Here is a 21,092-nt window from a genome sequence, read left to right on the forward strand (position 1 = left end):
CATACCCTCGTTCAAGTTATACATCTAAACGAAATTGTGTCACTTTCTGTTGTCCTTCCACTTTCAGCAGATGGTGTGATGAACTGAGATACTGTGTTATTGTCTTGAGTGAGTGCCAAGGGCCGAGACAGTTCACAGGCCACTTTGTTTCAGCTGCAATAATGCCGACTGTAGCACAAAACAACATTCATTCACTCAGTCTGGTAAGCTGGCTGGGTCAGGAGGTGGGTCGTCTCAGTTTGAGTTCATGGTTGTAATTGATGACTGTAGAAATACATTAACTTCAATCTAAAAAAATGTTAAACTTACCATTACACATTTAGGCGGTATTTGATTGTATCCGTTTGTCAATATGATGATCAATCTGATTGTATCAGTTTGTCAATATGATGATCAGTCTGATTGTATCAGTTTGTCAATATGATGATCAGTCTGATTGTATCAGTTTGTCAATATGATGATCAATCTGATTTTATCAGTTTGTCAATATGATGATCAATCTGACTGTATCAGTTTGTCAATATGGTGATCTATCTGATTGTATCAGTTTGTAAATATGGTGATCTATCTGAATGTATCAGTTTGTCAATATGATGATCTATCTGATTGTATCAGTTTGTCAATATGATGATCAATCTGACTGTATCAGTTTGTCAATATGATGTTCAATCTGATTGTATCAGTTTGTCAATATGGTGGTCGGTCTGATTGTATCAGTTTGTCAATATGATGATCAGTCTGATTGTATCAGTTTGTCAATATGGTGATCAGTCTGATTGTATCAGTTTGTCAATATGGTGATCAATCTGATTGTATCAGTTTGTCAATATGATGATCAATCTGATTGTATCAGTTTGTCAATATGATGATCTATCTGATTGTATCAGTTTGTCAATATGATGTTCAATCTGACTGTATCAGTTTGTCAATATGATGATCAATCTGATTGTATCAGTTTGTCAATATGATGATCAATCTGATTTTATCAGTTTGTCAATATGATGATCAATCTGACTGTATCAGTTTGTCAATATGGTGATCTATCTGAATGTATCAGTTTGTAAATATTGTGATCTATCTGAATGTATCAGTTTGTCAATATGATGATCTATCTGATTGTATCAGTTTGTCAATATGATGATCAATCTGACTGTATCAGTTTGTCAATATGATGTTCAATCTGATTGTATCAGTTTGTCAATATGGTGATCAATCTGATTGTATCAGTTTGTCAATATGGTGATCAATCTGATTGTATCAGTGTGCCATATGATGATCTATCTGATTGTATCAGTTTGTCAATATGATGATCAGTCTGATTGTATCAGTTTGTCAATATGATGATCAATCTGACTGTATCAATCAAATGTGATCACTGAATCCAAACTGTCAAATTTGCAATAACAAAACCCCACTTAAAGAAAATATTATTGTATAGATAGAAAGTAAGTTGTATGTTGGCAAATAGAAAAAGGAGAAAGTTACGTTGTCATTACACTGTGGCCTAGATGTGTCAATCATAATGTTGTCATTGATTAGCACTGATGACTATACTGAATTTTGTGTATTATACAAAAGTAATGTACTCTTACGAAGTATACATAGGTCAGTTGTTATGTCATTGATTTGAACTGACAGATTGAGCTGATGGCAGACAGTGAGAGATGTATATTACATGTTAGAAGATGATCAGCTGTTTGCAATGATTGACAGGTGGTCTATTTCCCTTTGTTGTGATGACCATCGTCGTCAGCTGATCTGCTTACTGAGACTGATCAATATCGGGAACAGACATCAGTCAGTGGGAGACTTGTCACGGACAATGATTGGGATGACTGAGACACAAATGTGCCAAGTTCTTTTAAGATGACTTCTTCATAAGTCAGTATTGTTGCTACGTTTGACAAAAAGGGGATGTGTACGAAGTGTTGTAATTTTATAGAATAAGTTCGCCTCATTTAATAAAAGTGACAAAAGTCTTTCCATTATCATAAGAAATCTCTGCTAAAAGCAGAAACCATAAAACGGTTCCGACAATGTCATGAGCATGTGTTCATGAAAAGATGAGCATATCCTGCCCCATAGGTAGCAACCATCACAAACACATGCAAAGGCAAGTCAAGTGTTCACCTGAGCAAACACACGAACAAATGGTACAAGTCAAAATAGGGATTGCATCGAACTTCATGTACACTTGGGATTAAAAAAAGGGTCACTTGAACCCGTGCCTTTCCTATTTCATACCCAGAGTGATAAACATATAATCCTCGAACAGACGTCATTACTTTAAAGGGACTTAACTCAGAAATCATTTTGGTTGTTGGTATAAGAAAAAATACAAAAATGTATTATATATTTGGCAGAAATAAGCAGAACAATATGTTAATTTATGACAGTTGTGTTATAGTGAGAACTGGTGGTTTTTGCGTAATGATGAATGTTTCATAATGTCATTATCACATGACTACAGTGGGTACAATTGGAATTATTATCACTCTTGCATCTGCTAACTGTAATCATACAGAACTCATAAGCGTCGATCCACGCAATTGGGATCGATGACATGCTTCAACCAGCCTGACCACCCGATCCATTAGTCGCCTCTTACATGACTTGGCACTATCACTATTGTCTTGTGATTCATAAATGCAAGTTTATGATATAGTCAGAATCACACAATGAACACTGCCTTTAGAAAATTAATGCATTAAGCAATGTTAAACCTCACTCACTCACTCACTCACTCACTCACTCACTCACTCACTCACTCACTCACTCACTCTGTTGAACCTCTTTTTGTCTTATGGCCTTTCTGTGTGGTGTATAAATGTCACATCACACATTATGATGTCATGATGTCAAAATAGTGTCGAGCTGATATATATGGTGTTAAAAAGAGTGGAAATTGATCAATTGAATTTCAATCCAGTGAGCATTATAGGAAATAATACCCTGAGTTAAGCCATACCAATCTCCTACCTGCCTTATTACCCACTGCATGTCACACCTCTGACCACCGGGCAGATTATGGAATAATGAGGATATTTGTAATGATAATAGCATTATTACACAATAATTGAATATCAATCATAGCAAGGTGAGCTCAAATATCTAGAAATCAATATATGACAAAATGTTTACAATGAATTAACAGCTAAATTTGAATATTTCCATCTTTTTTTTAAAGATTAGTGTATATTTGAATAGAAATATTGAAAGAATCAAACAATGCTTGAAGAATAAGCCTTTATCTTCTCCTATTATTTGGCCATCTGTCACCTGAATATAAAGATATGTTATAATCTAGGATGGTTATTCTCTTGCATTGACAATTTATATGTACAAACCAGATTGGCCAGATTTGCATAAAGTATATGAGTGTTTGCATATCTGAGTAAAGAAATCCTTTTTAATGTATTTTTAATTTCTCCCCAAAACTCTGCAAAGCAATGTCTAAATTTTTGCCAAATGTTAAATGAATGTGTCACAGACTGGTTTGGGACAGTTTTGCATTGCATTACCTTTTCTATATATAGAAATTATTCTATTCTTATTCATTTCAATGATTTAACAAATAGCTTGCTTGTGATTGCCTTTTTGTTTCCACCTGATGTACACAGCAGGATAAGAATAAATATGTTGGGAGATAAGTTTGATTTAAAGAAAACGCATATGAAAAGTAATGACTTAAATTAAAAAATCTGAATTTGATTTTCTTTTACCCAAAATGTATATGAGGCTGACTATTAAGTGATTATTAATAAACAAACAGATAAATAAAGACAGAAAATTAAAAAAATATGCAGAAATAAACAGGTCAGTTAATGACTGGATTTAATTTATCAAGATTTGAAAAAATACTTACACCAGCTGATATGCTTGCCATACAATGACATGCTTGCCATACAATGATATGCTTGCCATACAATGACATGCTTGCCATACAATGACATGCTTGCCATACAATGACATTTATCATCCAAAACTGGCTCCCACAGGAGATATCGCTTGGGTGAGATCAAGCGATATCTACACTATAGATATCGCTGCAATGAAATTGCATCACAATGCTTTGCAGACCATTGTGACGTCATTGGTTACCATGATGTCACAATCAAATGACATCACTAATGGCTCTGCTACTGAAGCTGTTAGCAGTACTTTTGACACTTAGGACACTGCTTATTACTGTCTACAAACTGAAAAAGTTTGAAGAATGATGTTGGATGATAAATAAAATCTCACGCGAGTGTCTTTTGATATCAAATATATCAACACTCTTTGATAAAAGTGGAAAAATCCTCGGCAAGCCTCGGACATTTCCCACTTTTATCAATTCGTGTGATAACACTCGGATGAGATTCTCATTGTTTACCATACAATGACATGCTTGCCATACAATGACATGCTTACCACACAATGACATGCTCGCCATACAATGACATGCTTGCCATACAATGACATGCATACAGCAGGTGAGAAATCTGCATCAAATCAATACACTAATTGGAGAGCAGGTAACAGGCACCTGCCCTTATCAGCTGATAAGACAGGGTTGGGCAGTCTGGTAATCAATGTTGTATTGGGAGGGAGAGGGAGGGCGGGGCAGGGATATATTGACCATGATTGTTCAAGCAGGAGCACTTAATTAAGGTGCTTATTGGTCAAGGGTGGTGCTTTGTGGTATTGACTATGCAGAAGAATGGGAAATTTAATTGAAGCTTTCATTGTAAGGCTTAACAATGGTAGCCTTCATATTGATGTTTAGCTCACCTTATGCTATAGTGTTATTCTTTGTCCAGTTTCTTTCTCATGGTTCTCATTGTTACATAGTAAATTTATCCAGGTGTGCTATGAACCCTTTCTTGTTTTATGACTTTTCTAAGCAATAGGAGTTCAGTACATTATTTGAAATAAGCATGTACATATGTTTCCAGTTAAAACAGTATCATTTGTTGTTTGTCTTGCAAAACACAAGGTGGACTTATAGATGAAATAATTGGCACTACTGGTGCGATGTTTGGCATAAGGATATAAAACTGAAAAAAAGTTTGATTTCCACAGAAACACTGACTAATGTAAGGCTACAAGAAACATGGGAGGTCAGAGTATTGAGACCCGTGAAGATCCGGGTTAGAATAGGTCTTCAGCAACCCATGCTTGTCGTAGAGGTGACTAACCGGATCGGCTAACTTGGTTGATGCATGTAATTGTATACCAATTACGTGGATCAATGCTCATGTTATCAATCACTGGATTGTCTGGTACAGACTCGATTATTTACAGACCGCTGTCATATAACTGGAATATAGAAGTGCAGCGTTAAACAACAAACAAACAAACAAAAATCAGAGTGTTGGTTTGTCAAGGTTATTGGTTTCCTCAGGTTCAGTACTAAAATATGACAAGCATCTTTGTATGTTTGTTTGTTTACTTCAAGCCCGGCTTCACAGAAATCCATTTGCATCATAGAAATCCTTCCGCAGCAAAAACATTCTTATGCATCATAGAATTCCTCCAGTGTCAAAGAAACCTCACTACATCATAGAAATCTCTCTGCAGCAAATTATCCTTCTACAGTCACAGAAATATTTCTGATGACTTGTGTCATCTCAAGTGTGACAGGTACAAGCTATCACCAACGCGCTTGACACTTGGATGTAATTTCTAGATCATTCTCTCTTGATAGACATGATTCCCAGACAATGGTATTGATTTCTTTATCATTACAAAGCTAAAGGAATAAATCAGACGTAATTTCATACTCGTGATGTAGATGCTTGGTTGGCTGATTGTAGAGTAACTTCTCCCCGATTGTCATGCAATGAATTATGATGAGAAGAAAAGGGAGAAACAAAGTCTTGAGAAGTGATAGGAATTTCATTCATGTACTTTGCAGACAGACATTGACGCCCTGGGGAAATATGATCAGACGTTTAATGATTGAGAGGTGTGACCAGAGCATGTTCTGGCATCCTGATATAACCATCGACGAATGGTATATTCTCATGAGAAGAGAGACTGTGATCCTGTGTCACCAGAGGTATCATTTCAAGAATAAATACCTCTGATTTGACCCTGTTTAATTATATGAAATTCATGTTTGTGTTTTATGACAAATACATTGATTCTGTTGCTGAATTGCATTTTCCAATTTGATTAAAGCTCTTGAAGACACTTGTTCTAACTCCATGATGATGTATGTCACAATTAAATGTTCACAAATATACCAGGTGGGAATCAGAGGTATCAATTCAAGAATAAATACCTCTGATTTTACCCTGTTTAATTATATGACATCCATCTTTGTGTTTTATGACAAATACATTGATTCTGTTGCTGAATTGCATTTTCAAATTTGATGAAAGCTCTTGAAGCCACTTGTTCTAACTCAATAATGACATACATTAAATGTTCACAAATATGCCAGGTGGAAATTCCAGGTAAGAATTGGTCTTCAGCAATGTTTACCTGTAAGAAGCAACTGATGATCACGTGGTCAGGCTTAGTTTCTCTGATCATGCTTTCAATCACTGGTTTGTTTGGTCCAGACTTGATTATTTACAGCTGGAATATTTCTGAATGTGGCATTAAACAATAGACATACAACCAATCCATTTACCACTCTTATAACCAATTCAGAATAAGGCTTCATTGATTTGATACCTGTTATGTCAGTTTGAAACTGAAACCTGAATGGCAATCATTGCTCTTTGGATGCAAGGCATTACTTTTTTCCAAATTTGATGCATCAGTGACAAAAATGAACAATTGACTTGCCTTTGCATGTGTTTGTGATTGGTGCCACCGGTGGGGCAGGATACGCTCACCTTTTCGCAAACACCTGGTATTATTACTATTTGATAGTGATTCATAAACACATGCTTATGATATAGTCAGAATTGTACAATTCTATTGGATATGGAAAGGGTTTTGTCACTTTAATTATTTTGTAAATATTGGCTCAATTATCCACACATTAAAAGCAAGAGTTCAATGTGCAAAGTAATTGTTATTGATAAAAACAATATTGAATATTTATTGAATGATTGGCATGACTATACAACACTATAATCACTAAGCTTCAGAAATGGAATGAATATAAATGTTTTTTTCCAAAGTGACAAAATTGTATGCACAAATGTTCCTTTCTTTCAATTTATGCATATTCAAGAGTTCTTGGAAAAGATCTATGATAACCTGTCTTTTGTTGGAGGTTCTCAATCTGTCACAGTTAAATTTGTTCCTGCAACCTGAACAACACTGACATCTCTGTGATGGTTCAATTCAATAGCCATCATGAGTAATGACACTTTTTAAAAATATTTTTAATTTAAATTTTATTACCTGAAAATCATGCAACTTTAAATAATAAGTGTTAAAACACAATATATTATGCATTCACCTGTAATATTTAAAGGTAGCCCATTTTAATTCAAATTTTAGAAAAATTAACAGTTATGAAATTTGACTATGAAGTGTGAATTTGGACATTAGAGTCGTTTCCTTTTTGAAATTGATGAAAGCCTTCAGGAATCAGGAATCAATAAAACCTCACACCTGAGTGAAAAGAACAATTAATTATTCAGCCATATTGTGTACAAGTGAAGTGTACAAGGTGATGTCAACGTCACGGTATCTGTACATGTGCGAGCTACCTGTGTGTGGCCTGTAGCTAATGAACGGTGTATTTAATACGTATTGATCCATTTCTTGGCCGAGAGAGAGAGAGTGAGAAGCACTGGTCGTCGAGCATTTGACAAAACCAACTGAAGAGGCAGTGGCTCAAATTGAAATCAATTTTTAACGTTGTTTGGACGCATGGTCATTGAGGGTCATGTGACAAGCTTTTTGTTCCAAAGCACGGTCCAGAGTGAACGCACGTGGAGAACAAGCGATGCATGAATTTCAGGAAAATCAGCAAAAATCCACTGTTATTCGTTCATAATTCTGCCGGCATCCTGTACGCGCCGGCTGGCGATACTGACGCATGTGGCTTTGTGTAGGAATTGCAATTGACGACTGATGTTGCGAATATGCATGGAGGTGTCTGCAGTGAAGTTGTTTACAGTGGTGTTTGTGTTCATAGCAGTGCATGACAATGTGCATTCCGTGATCAGGACATAATCAACATTTCCGATGGCCGTTCCGTTATTCATGGATGTTATGTCAGCATAATCACTATCAGTTATTGACGTGTCGTACATTTCATGCTATTGTACACAGTGGCTTCTGTGTGTTCGGATCTTTTATCCTCAATGGAAGTTGTGCCAGATGCACATTTCAATTCTTGGGATGTACATTTCATGCAGATGTCCATATCACATTCTTGGCTGATTGACACTTGAATATTTCAATGATTCCTGTAATCAAACCGCGGCTCGTGTTTGTTTCTCGATTCATGTCAGCTGTGCTACTTTCTCAAACACTTGTTCTACTATCTATCCTTTTCAAGGATAATAAATTCCATTCCGGATGATTTATGAACTGATTGTGAGATAATCCATGGTAATCATACATGCAAATTCACAGAGATGAACCGGCACAACTTCACGACGACAGCTTGACTTGGATGACAACTGTGACCTGTGACCGGTTATGCCTCTGACAAACAAGTTCAAATTGTGATTGACAGGAGGTTTATCAGATTATCGGATGTTCATTTGATATTTTGTAAAATGGTTCACGATACCGTTTCCTGTTTCCTAGATTTACATTTATGAAGATTGCCAAGCAGACATGCATAGCATTAGTGTTTACCTTTCCTGATATTTTCTATTGTTAACATGCTAAACTCGAGATTCAAATGTGACAGACAGGACTTGAAATACATTCTGCAGAATAATCTTTCACATCTGTGTTTATGTACATTTCAAATGTAGATGTTCATTTCAATAGGTTTTGTCCCAGATGAACTTGTCTCCATTTTTGACATAAGCTTCCATGATAGCTCGTACTTCCTTCATTGCGTTGATGTAAAGAGTGCATTGTTCTCTTGACCTGTAATCAATGATTGATAGAGTTTTTTAAGAGACAATTACCGGTTTAACATCAGGGAATAGGTTTCATCGGGAAAAAAACATATGTTGAGGGATTGGCAATATGCAGAGAACCAACACACTTCCAGTAATTGTCCAACTCTGAGACAATAGTTCCGAAGCTGTTCCAGGGGGACCTTCCTTTAGGAAACAAGGACTGGGTGCTGCTTCCTCCATCATGGGTTGTGTACAGGATTGTGTCTGAGGATTGTTTTCTGGATTTTTGAACATTTGTGTGTTCCATGTCAAATTCTTTGGTATGAATCCATTTTCATGGATGGTTGGTCGTGCTGATTTAAAAAGAACCGTGTATTGTGTTTAAGTGGTTTGAGGTTCTTTAGAAATTGTTTAAATTTAATTTTCAATGATATTCTGTCAAGGAAGGTCTCTTTGATCTGGGCAACGAATTGTTCTCATGCTTGTGTTCATCCAGAGGATGATAACATGTTATGAAAGGAACATTTCAGGATTTTATCACAGGATTCTCGGATAGGACTTCAATGGATGTTACAGAGTTCTTTTTATCTTAGATTCTGAAACTGGTTTTCATTTTCATTGAAAAATCAATTTGAGACTGCAGCTGGTTAAAGCAATATTTGTAAGGATTCTTCAAAAGGATCAAAACTGACATACCCACTTGATTGAGTTTGATGTGATTTCTGACATGGAAAAAGCTGGATAGTACAAGTATATCGGAATATATCTAGGATTGTTGAACTGGAGTTACAAGGATAACAAGATGGATAACAAGATGGATAACAAGATATCTGGCACCGGGATGATAACCATTGGCGGAGATCAACTGCATGGGATGTTTAATGACAGGTTCAAATCTAAGGTAGGAACATGGTAGTGACGAAATGACGTCATTGCTTGGAAGAATGCAATACACTGGAGACTCTTAATGTCTGTTTATTGGCAATGCCACGGTTTAAAGTTGAGTAGAAAAATGTTTGTGATTAATCATATAGAACCTTGAATATACAACATGTGGCCTACTTAGAAAAGTTTTTTCACAAAGACATTATCTATTCATGATTATCTGAATCAGTTTGTGTTTTTGTCTGAATGATGGTGTTAAAAAGATCAATGACCCTTGAATAAACATACCCCAATTAACACTCATGTCTGTTGATAGACTATCCCAATCAGTTATTTTTTTCTGAAGGAATATGTTTAAAAGATAAATGACCCTTGAATAAACATACCCCAGTTGTCACTCATGTCTGTTGATAGACTATCCCAATCAGTTATTTTTTTCTGAAGGAATATGTTTAAAAGATAAATGACCCTTGAATAAACATAACTCAATTGACACTCATGTCTATTGATGGTCTATCCCAATCATTTAGATTTTTATTCTAAAGGGGTATTTAAAAAAGATAAATGACTCTAAAACAGATGTGTCATCTGGATGAAATAGCATGGGAAGGGTCTGAAGAACAATGGATTCCCTTGTTGTGGTCTAATTGTATTCAACGTCCCACCTTCCATCTGTCTGTTTTAATGTGTATGGTGTATATCAGTGATCAATTTTTACATCCCTGTGTCGGAACTCCCAGCTGTGGCATCAGTCACCTGCATCCCTTCTGCAGTGAGCTCGGTCGGATGGGAAGGATGCAGCTGAATTATGAAATGTATAGTCTGTGAATATACCATTGTAGAAATGTCACTTTGACCCAGTGCTCACTGCCCTTGTCAGACCATTGTCTAAATACTTGCTGTTGTTCATGCATTTTTATGACCCTAATTTCCATAAACAACACTGTAACCTGATGTTGTTAATCTGGAGGTATCACCAATTCCATCATGGTGGACATTTTTATGATGAAAATTTCGAACTTCGAGGAGGTCATATTCCCTATGCTAATCATGTTTTCCAGGGTCCAAAGTGATACCTGAAACGTATAATTAACGATTGGGAGGCTGTTATCTGGTAATCTGTAGAGGATGTGGAAGTAAGGCTTTTTTTGCCCGTCTGAACAGATTTTATGTAAAGGGGAAGCGGATTTTCATTGAAGTGGAGGCTGGAGGATCATAAAATTTGAAGGATTATGACCAACCTGGCTGTACTTTATGTAAATTCAAATAATATTGTACAGTTTTGATCAATATGGAGAGTTTAATTTATATCATCCCTGATTTGATAAATAAACTACTGGGCAAAAGAAAGCATACACCATGTTTGATGTTGGCTAAAAATCAAAGAAACAAAAAATGGTTATTTCATGGTGATGTATTTGATACGGGTGTCAAAGGTGATAGTACATGCATCATGTCAATCCGTATCTCACAACAGGTGACGTGCACGTGACATCTAAAGGAACATGGGGGCCAGAATTTCACAGTACACAGTAATGAGCAGAGTGGAGTGTGAATTTTTAAGTGCATACTTGCCTGGCAATTTATATTGGGTTGTGGGGACACGGGTGGCCCAGTCGTTTTAGCGGCTGCGATTCGATGTGCAGAGTTGCGTCCCTTGGGCATGCCAGAAACCTATGATTGTGGGTTCGAATCCCGGTTCGCCCCGATTATGTTTCTAGGTTTGTCAGTACCATACCTGTGCTTGTGGGTTCACCAAAGTGGTAAATGTCTGAGACCTGCATCACTTCGGGCTTTCCTCCCACATTAAGCTGACACGCCGAGATATAACTGGAATACTGTTAAAAGCGACGTTAAACCCAACTTACTCACTATAGTGGGGTGCTGATAAGCCTTCATCAAACAACTTATGATAAGTCAATGATGGAGAATAGGATTCATATCAATCTTAGTGCTAAGATGCTTCATAGGAAGCTGAGATAAGCTTTGTGTTGGGGATTGAGACAGGGTGTAACTCTCAGTCTTATCATGGTAGTCAGTGAAGACAGGACAGGAATAGGTACCGTAGATTCTAAGCAGTGATACAGTACTTTGACCTGGTGTGGTGTTGACCAAAAAGGAGACTATTACTCACCAGGAGGGACCTGGCTTAGAAAAACATCAGGGCCCCATTCCACATGGGGGCAAGGATGGCCCAGTCGTCTTAGGCGCTGCGATGCGCTGTGCAGAGTTGCGTCCCTTGGGCATGCCAGAAAAATTTTGATTGTGGGTTCGAATCCCAGTTCACCCCGATTGTGTTTCTAGGTTTGTCAGCACCATACCCGTGCTCTGCATCTCTTTGGGCTTTCCTCCCACATTAAGCTGACATGCCGTGATATGACTGGAGTACTGTTAAAAGCGGCGTTAAACCCAACTCACTAACTAACTCACTCACTCACTCACTCACTCACTCACTCACTCACTCACTCATTCCACATATGATCATAGCACTAACTCCCATACTTTAACATTGATCTACAGCATTCATATACTAAGATTGAATGTGCAAAGATTCCAGCAGATCTTAGCAGCTAAGGGGCACAACTCTGCATGTGACATCAGCTTCGTCAACAGGGTCACGTGTCCCTTATGGTGTTAAGTTCAAACCCAGCCTGTTTTCTTGTGAATATGGATCGAAAATCTACAACAGATTCTGAAACACATACTTAGCTGTTACATTTTAACTAAAGCAATGGCACCAGGTGGTCTAGGAGTGGAGCGAATTCTCTTCATCAAATATCCAGGAATGAAGGGATATTCTGGCTACAGAACAAATCATTGTATTCATACAAATAAAAGCTTTATGTCACGTTGTGAGTTCGTTGACAGTCAGTGTAGGAGGACAAGTGAATCTTGAGGCACAGATATCTGTCACCATACGTGAAAAACTATGACATAAATGAAAAGAACATTGTTTCTTGTTCCTCAAGGGCAGTTTAGATTTTATTATTTTGCAAACTTTACAAAGTTTTTATTGAGTAGGAGTACTAGGAAGAAGTTTCAAACTTTAATGAGTTCACTGTTTTGTTAACAATGCATGCATGTACAGCGATGTATAAATTAGCATCAGTTTTGAAGGTTTCACAGGGAGGGGGGCACCTTATAGTCGGGGTCACTTTAAACACGACGATATGCGGTATCTATTTTCGAATAGTGTTGTGTCTTATAATAAACTAATATCATACAATGCATGCAGATTTTTAGAATAATAGTTCTTGTTTTGAATTGTGCAGTTTTTTAAAGTTTTGGAGAGATGCATTGAAAAAACTAATCACTAATGCAGTACAACAATGCCAGTAGAAGTTGACAATTGTTTTGTTAGATTATTATTAGATAATTTCGATTATTGCCATCATGTCTTCTTGAAAAGTGAATGAAGAAGGAGGCATATGCAGTCTTTTTTTTATTTATGAAAGGAGAGATATTTTTGCGCACAAAACGGAGACACAACCAAAGAAAGCCTGATGATTCATAAATGTGAATTTTTTTTTTGGCAAAACGTTAAATGCTGCAGGCTTTGTCTTGAGACTCAAACCTTTTTCAAGAAAAGGTGCATACTATGTTGATATTCAAATAAATTTTCAACAGTTTTTAAATTAACTTTCACAGTCAAAATAATTCATAACCTTGAATCAGGATTTATGCTGGTGTTTTCTGTGGACAGGGTATGATGAAAGGGTTAAATTGCCAAGGCATACCACTAATTTGGGTTTAATCAAGTGCAGTTCTCTGCTTCCGAGTCATTGCAGCAGATCGCCCAAACACCAGGTTAACTCTGACTCACGAAGTAGGGAGCTGGCCCCTAACATCTGATGGTGTTACCGTAAATCATTCATGTGAAGACCACTTTCTTTCATAAGTGTTGAGGCGGTTAGGTATCCTAGTGGTTAAAATGTTCACTTGTCACGCCAAAGACCTAGGTTCGATTTCCCAATGTGTGAAGGCTATTTCTGGTGTCGCCTGCCGTGATATTGCTGGAATATTGCTAAAATTGTCTGAAACTATACACACTCACTCACTCACTCACTCACTCACTCACTCACTCACTCACTCATAAGAGCTGACTAGTGACTGGCTGGTGTCATTGTAGCAGTAATTTATCCATTCATGAGTGAGTGTAGTCAAAAACATCTACCTCTGTCACCGATCCCTGCAAATAATTGAGTCGGACTGAAAGCATGTGCAGAGATGCCACTGAGTCTGACCACGCGATCCACTTTTGCCAGGTCTCATGACAAGCATGGAATACTTGGGACCTATTCTTCTGCAGTATCAGCACAGGAATTGTCATGGACTGTGTTGATCTGACAAATCTTCTCCAACAGGGGGGATTAAAAACATCAAGACCAGAGAATAATCAGAGAATAAATGTGCATATGGTTCCGGCATCTTTCAGCAGTATCGTCATGGATACCCTTCAGAATAGATCCAGTATAAGCAAACCATTATTGGGTACACATTTACACAAGGGCAACCAGATGTTAGCCCTCATGACTTTGGTACTCAGTACTGGGTTCTGTTTGACAAGCAATCATAGCTCTATGACTTTTGTGACTGTCTCTTTGAGGGCGGTCGGGTAGCCTAGTGGTTAAAGCGTTCACTCGTCACGCCGAAGACCCGGGTTCGATTCCCGACATGGGTACAATGTGTGAAGCCGATTTCTGGTGTCCCCCGCCATGATATTGCTGGAATATTGCTAAAAGCGGCGTAAAACCATACTCACTCACTCACTCACTGTCTCTTTGACTGATGTGACTGTCATCACAAAATGAAAATGAAAAATTTCAAATTATTCAACTTTTGTTCAATGATGAACATGGTATGCAGGGTGGCCTTGTGGTTATGCTGGTGCTTGTGCTTAACTAGGTTCAGTTCCCAACATTGGTTACACAATGAATGAAGCACATTCTTGATACAGCTAATATTGGTATAAAATACAATTCACTCACTCACTCTCTTCATCATAAATGTATCTGCTCAAACTACTAAATAGAAAAGAAATGTTAATTCCATAAACTCAATGTAACACTCGTTAAACACTCTAACCAAATCAGATCTATGTAACCAATTAATGAAATCTGTCAACTATCATTTTTCAAGATATCAGTTGGTGACTTACCCATTCCTATAATTTCCACTGCTATTTGCCCTTTACGCCAAGTGGAATCTGTTTTGGCAGCAAACTAGGCTGGTTATTCTCTTCCATTGACAATCTATAATTAAAGTGTAGATGTGAAACCTACAAGCATGGTAATTGTGCTGGCAAACCAAGAACCACAGACAGGATCTGGTAGCCCAGGGACACAAGGGGCGCCTTAGACAACTCTGCCATCAACCCTACATTGTCATGTACTATTAGCCTATGTGATACTTCTTGGGTATTTGATTGGTTGGTTGGTTTGTTGTTTAACGGCACACTCAGCAATATTCCAGCTATATGACAGTGGTCTGTTAATAATCGAGTCTGGACCAGACAATCCAGTGATTAATATCATGAGCATCGATCCACGCAATTGGGATTGATGACATGCATCAACCAAGTCAGCAAGCCTGACCACCCGATCCCGTTAGTCGGCTTTTATGACAAGCAGAGTCATCTTTTACGGCAAGCATGGGTTGCTGAAGACCTATTCTACCCCGGAACTTCATGGGTCTCTTGGGTATTTGAAACAGTGATTAATTTAGATGTATCTTGAGAATGAATAACAATGACAATAGTTAAAGGTATGTTGAAAGACATTCTGGTTTGTAAAGTTAACTGGCCTTTTCATCCATCATAAAAAATATACATCTGGGTAATCTTTGTTGTTCACTTCACTTTTGAAAGAAAAAACGTCATGCCATATCCAACAAGAAACAAAGAAATATTTATGTTTTATTATTGTATCTGTTACAGAAAGATAATCACATCAAACCAAGGTTTACAACTATTTATGATTTATGTAATGTTATAACATTCATAATCTGCAGTAACAGAATTTAGTTTTTTGCTGATCTTTAGCCATTGTTAACATGTCAGAAATACAGCTAGATGTTACTTTTTATAATCTGCTGTAGCAGAATTTAGTTTTTCTCTGATCGTATTGCCTTTGTTAGCAATGTCAGAAATGCAGCTAGACGTTACTTTTTAAATAATTACAAAAACAAAGTTTGAAATCTGGTCAAATTCAAAGAAATAATTTGATCAAATGACTTTAGTCTTAATTGAAAGTTGACAGCTGACTGGAAATGTTTCCAATGCATTGTTTGATCAGGAACATTTCCCCCCTAAATGTCTTTGTTTGAAAAATACTTGATTTTTTTAATCAAAAGCTGACTCACTAATCTGTGCAAGCTGAGGTCATTTAGAGGAATGTCCCCCAAACCATGGTCCTGTTTCCAACATCATAATCAATATTCAAATCTTAATTCACAGATAATGAGGATATGCATTGATTTTTGCCTGGCCATCATAAAGACTCAGCAAGTGATTAAGAACTTTTGTCATATTTGTGAAAAGAATTTCCATTTGACTAATTGTAATCAACATTTTATGTTTGAAATCTTTTGAAAGGTTAAGTGCGTGAAATCATTTAGGAAACAGTTCCATAAGCTTTTAGTCAAATTTGAGAAAATGTGTGAAAAAATATTGTTTAGCTCACCTTGCCTTTGTCCATGTGACTATATCAGTTTTCTGTACTGCTTTAGACTCTCCTCCAATGTTACTTTGCCATCTTTAAAGCACAATTAACACTTTTTTTGCCAATTATACATGATTGTTGGGTTTTGATTTTGATTTTTTAGCACTATAATCATGCCAAGGTAATGTTCTTTTTAATAAAATAAATGTATTTAAATCCTAATCTTCAATGAAGAAAATAAATTTATGAATCAATAAAAAAGCACTCCTTTGTTAGACTATCTATGGTATGTGTATAGTGTAATGTCACCAAATATAGGTGAGCTTCAGTACCAAACAAACCAAAGTATTAAAATGGTGATTGGATGGATGCAATGTTTATGACCACCAGGATATTAGATACACTGTGATGTTGCTAATCAGAGTGTAAAGACCTGGGTCTTTGAACACCTGGTGTCATCACTGATTTTCAGTGATCAACTTCTATTCTTGTCATCACTATTTTGCCGATTATGCCCAATGGAATCTGTTTCGGCAGATAATCGAGTCTGATTATTCTCTGGCATCGACGTTTTATTTTAGTCTGGTATACAACTTATTGAAAACTATTATCTATCTGGGGCCACTTGCACAAAACGATCTTAGCTCTAAGACTATTGTAAGCCTATCTTAAAGTATGGGAGTTAAGATCATCTTAGCGCTAAGATCGCTTTGTGCAAGTGGGCCCTGTCGTTAATAATTTGTTATTTATTTATGCTGAAGATTAGGTTTTGCCCCAAATACTATTATCAACTTCTCATGCAAAATCATTTTTCTAGAACTAATCTGAAAGACCAACTTCAAGAAAACTATTATTGATATGATTTTGAAGTTTGTTTGAAAATTTAAACTACAAATACATTTATTTTTCAAAACTCCCAAAATAATCTGTGTGGAAGTTTAAAAGGTCAAAACACCCTAAGGGTCATGCTCGCCACAAGAAATAAAACAATTAACCCTGTGTCCAAATATTGACCAAGGGTCTAAAAGAATGGGATGGACTGACAAAGATTTTTCAAATGCTGGATCCCCTGGAGGTATATCAGGTCAAACCATAGGGGAATCTCCCTGGCACCAGGATAGAGAGATAGGATTTCTCAGGACTCTGCATTGCCCCAAGGAACATTAATCAATAATCTAGGGCCTCCCTGTCATCAAATATTTAAAATTTTAGCAGATAGCTGCAAAGGCAGACTGTATAATGAAATAGACAACTGTAACGGAAGTTGCATCTAAGTGGCGTGTAGACAAGTTGTTCAGTCAGTTTAAAGCTGTTGATGTCAAAGTGTTTCTTTCAGGATATTGGGGCTGCATTGAAGCCTGCATTGAAGCAGGCATATTTCCCATCCTTCAATAATAGAAATGCAGAGAAATGTAGATGTTGTTGACATAAAATGTGATATGGAAGGAGGGTCATGTTTGTTATCTTTCAAGGGAAGCTTGGCTCAATAAAAATTGGCTGTCGAAACAAGTTTGATTTGAATCATCTAATACCACTTTTTCTGTTTGCGAACTGACATTTTATTATGAATAGCGATGTTACCATAAACGATTTTGCTATTTGCATGCAAACTGTCACTTTCACACGGGGCCATACCCCCATTGACCTATGCTTGTAAGGAGACTTAATAGACCGGTTGGCCAGGCTCGGTGACTTGGTTGAAAGCATGGCATCGTATCCCAATTACGTGGATCGATGCTCATGCTATCAATCACTGGATTGTCTGGTCCATACTCGATTAATGTCTGACCACCGTCATATAGCTGGAACACTGCTGAGAGTGGGCATGAAACAACAAACAAACAAACAAACAAACAAACAAACAAACAAACAAACAAATCAGATCAACAAGCTCTAGGCCTGGACAAGATATTGCCTTCATTTTCTTTGAGTGCATGAAATTAAGGATACAGGACAGTTTGTGCAAGGCGTATCAATTCAGTGGAGATCATGTGGTTACTATGTATGATCTGGCTCCTTGGGTGTCAATATTTGCTGATCGTGTAGATTGTTGCTCTTGCTATCAACCACTGGTTTATCTGGCACAGGATGCTGTGATAGCAGGGACAGTGCTGACTTTGGTGCATAATGACCTCATCTGACACACCTGATCTCACTCACTCACTCACTCACTCATGCACTCACTCATGCACTCACTCACTCACTCACCTGATCTCACTCACTCACTCACTCATGCACTCACTCATGCACTCTTGCACTCACTCACTCACTCACTCACTTACCTGATCTCACTCACCTGATCTCACTCACTCACTCACTCACTCATGCACTCACTCATGCACTCTTGCACTCACTCACTCACTCACAAATGTATCATTATGAAAACAATTCTTTGATTTGACTGATGAATTTCTTTTGACCAACTGAAGCATTGATATTCCCACCAGACTCTTACACTCGGTCAGTATCTTTCAGGTTCAACTGAAAATTCGAAATTCAGACAGCACTGACATGTTATCCATCAGATCAGACTGTTCCTGTTCTGTGGTGGTATGTGTCCATTTTGACCGATGTCCCAGGGCAATGAACAAGTTATATCGTTAGTCAGGGTTAATTACCGATAATAGTCAATGACAAGTTGAAGGACGACTCAGAGGGAAAAAACTGTCGGATTCCGTCTGTGGCAAACAATGGCGACTGGTTTGAATATCTGAATGCTTCAATATTTGATCACATTATCTAAGACCTTCTAGGCAGACTGTAGACTGATTGGTCCAAAGGGGGGATAATTGGCCTCAGAGTATTCACACATTCGAGGCAAGAGGATTTTTGGGTAGTCATTCGGGAATTACAGTGCATCATAACGTTTGAATTGTTGGAGTTAACAGAGCGTTGTTGGTGATTTCAGTTTCAGAACATATGCATAATTTCATGCATTTCAATGACTTTGTGCAGCGTTGATCAACTTTAAACTGACAGGATATATAAATACAGCTTTAAAAAAGTTAAGCACCTTCTTTATATTCATATATTCTGAATTTAAATGTATGTTTGGAAAATATAAACATTTGGCACTGGCTGCGTTCTGAGAAAAGTGTTTGTCAAAGATACCGACGATACCTGCTGAAATATTGGTGCAAGCTTACTGTGTACATGTATTTTGCCAGCTGGTCATGTCCGATGGAAGGCAGCAGAGGAAACAGCTAATTGTGTCGTCAGTTAATATTTTTTGATAATATTGATCAATGTTGAGGTTTGAATGTAGATCACACATTCAGTGGAAGCTATGTCCTTAACCTTTAACCCTGAGGTCAGATACAGTGGAACCTGGTTAGTATGGACACCTCACTTCCAGATCTTTTTGGGACCGTCTGTATATGTACTTCTGGAAACAATATGTACTGTGCACCAGCGATTCCTTAATCCAAGAATCTGCCATTCAGAATGGTTTCTTAGGAAATGGTACCATCTGAATCATTTGGTTGTTTGTTGTTTACTCCGCACTCACCAATATACTGTCTGACGATGGTCTGTAAATAGTCATGTCTGGACCAGACAATCCAGTGATTGACATCATGGCATCAATCTACGCAATTGGGATCGGTGACATGCATCAACCAAGTCAGCGAGGTTGACCACCCAATCTGGATAGTCGCCTCTTACGACAAACATGGGTTGCTGAAGACCCGTTCTAACCTGGACATAATGTTAATATTAAGAAGATTTCACTGTAGATGAATTCTAGTTCTGTTTGATTGCCTGTCATCATTTAAATGTCACAGTCTATTTTCTTCCCCAACCACTTGCTTCCTTAAAGACCGCCTCTGTGGTCTAGTGGTAGAGCGTCCGCCCAGAGAGCGGAAGGTCCGGGTTTCGATCCCCGTCCGCGACGTACCAAAAGACGTTAAAAGATTGTACTTGTTGTTACCCTGTCTGGCGCTCGGCATTAAGGGGCTAAAACAAGGACTGGTCGGCTCGGAGTCAGTAAACTGTGTCTGAGTGGGGTATCAGTGAGTATCGGCATCAGTCCGGACTAGTACAAGCAACCACACACACACACACACACACACACACACACACACATGCATGCGCGTCACTATATAAGTGCAATAATCTTGGACGCTACGTTAAACCCCATTTCACCTCACCTCACCTCCTTCCTTAAATCTTGTGTGAAATTTGGTATTCGAATGTCACCAGTATCTGAATCATTATCTGTTGATGTATATGATGTTGATGCAAGCGAATGTATACAACATACACGTGGACATCTTGACTGTATCGACATTGTCTATATCACATCTTTAGAAATAGACATGCGTTAATTGCATCATGTGTCACAGCTGGGTGATATTGACATTTGTATCATAAGAGGTCAATGACACAATGGATCTGTAGCAGATGTAGCAGAAATGGATTTCTTGCATTGTGTATGGAATGTTTCATATCTCAGTAGTGATTGATTCCTGGCAAGCATCTGTTGTTCATTTCGCTATCTACGACACATCGTCCCTGGCAGAGGCAAATTGTCCCAAGGGCTGTGGACCTCTGTGAATATTTCTAATAATATTCA

The 21,092-nt window shown here is 37.6% G+C and overlaps 1 protein-coding gene across 14 annotated transcripts in view; it reads left to right on the top strand.

Moving 5' to 3' along the window:
• Positions 1–21,092, top strand: part of LOC124110337 (neuron navigator 2-like) — a 605,924-nt gene that overhangs the window by 297,438 nt on the left and 287,394 nt on the right. The window contains exon 1 of one of the 14 annotated variants that reach the window (XM_048384121.1): positions 9,476–9,876. The exons of the other annotated variants lie outside the window; for them this stretch is intronic. Coding sequence (XP_048240078.1) covers positions 9,778–9,876 — 99 coding nt within the window. The 5' untranslated portion in view covers positions 9,476–9,777. Of the gene's footprint in view, positions 1–9,475; positions 9,877–21,092 lie in introns of those variants that run through there. 14 annotated transcript variants of the gene reach the window in all.

This window comes from Haliotis rufescens, unplaced genomic scaffold, assembly GCF_023055435.1.
Source record: "Haliotis rufescens isolate VD_foot unplaced genomic scaffold, xgHalRufe1.0.p SCAF_5, whole genome shotgun sequence".
NCBI classification, from domain to species: Eukaryota; Metazoa; Mollusca; class Gastropoda; order Lepetellida; family Haliotidae; genus Haliotis; species Haliotis rufescens.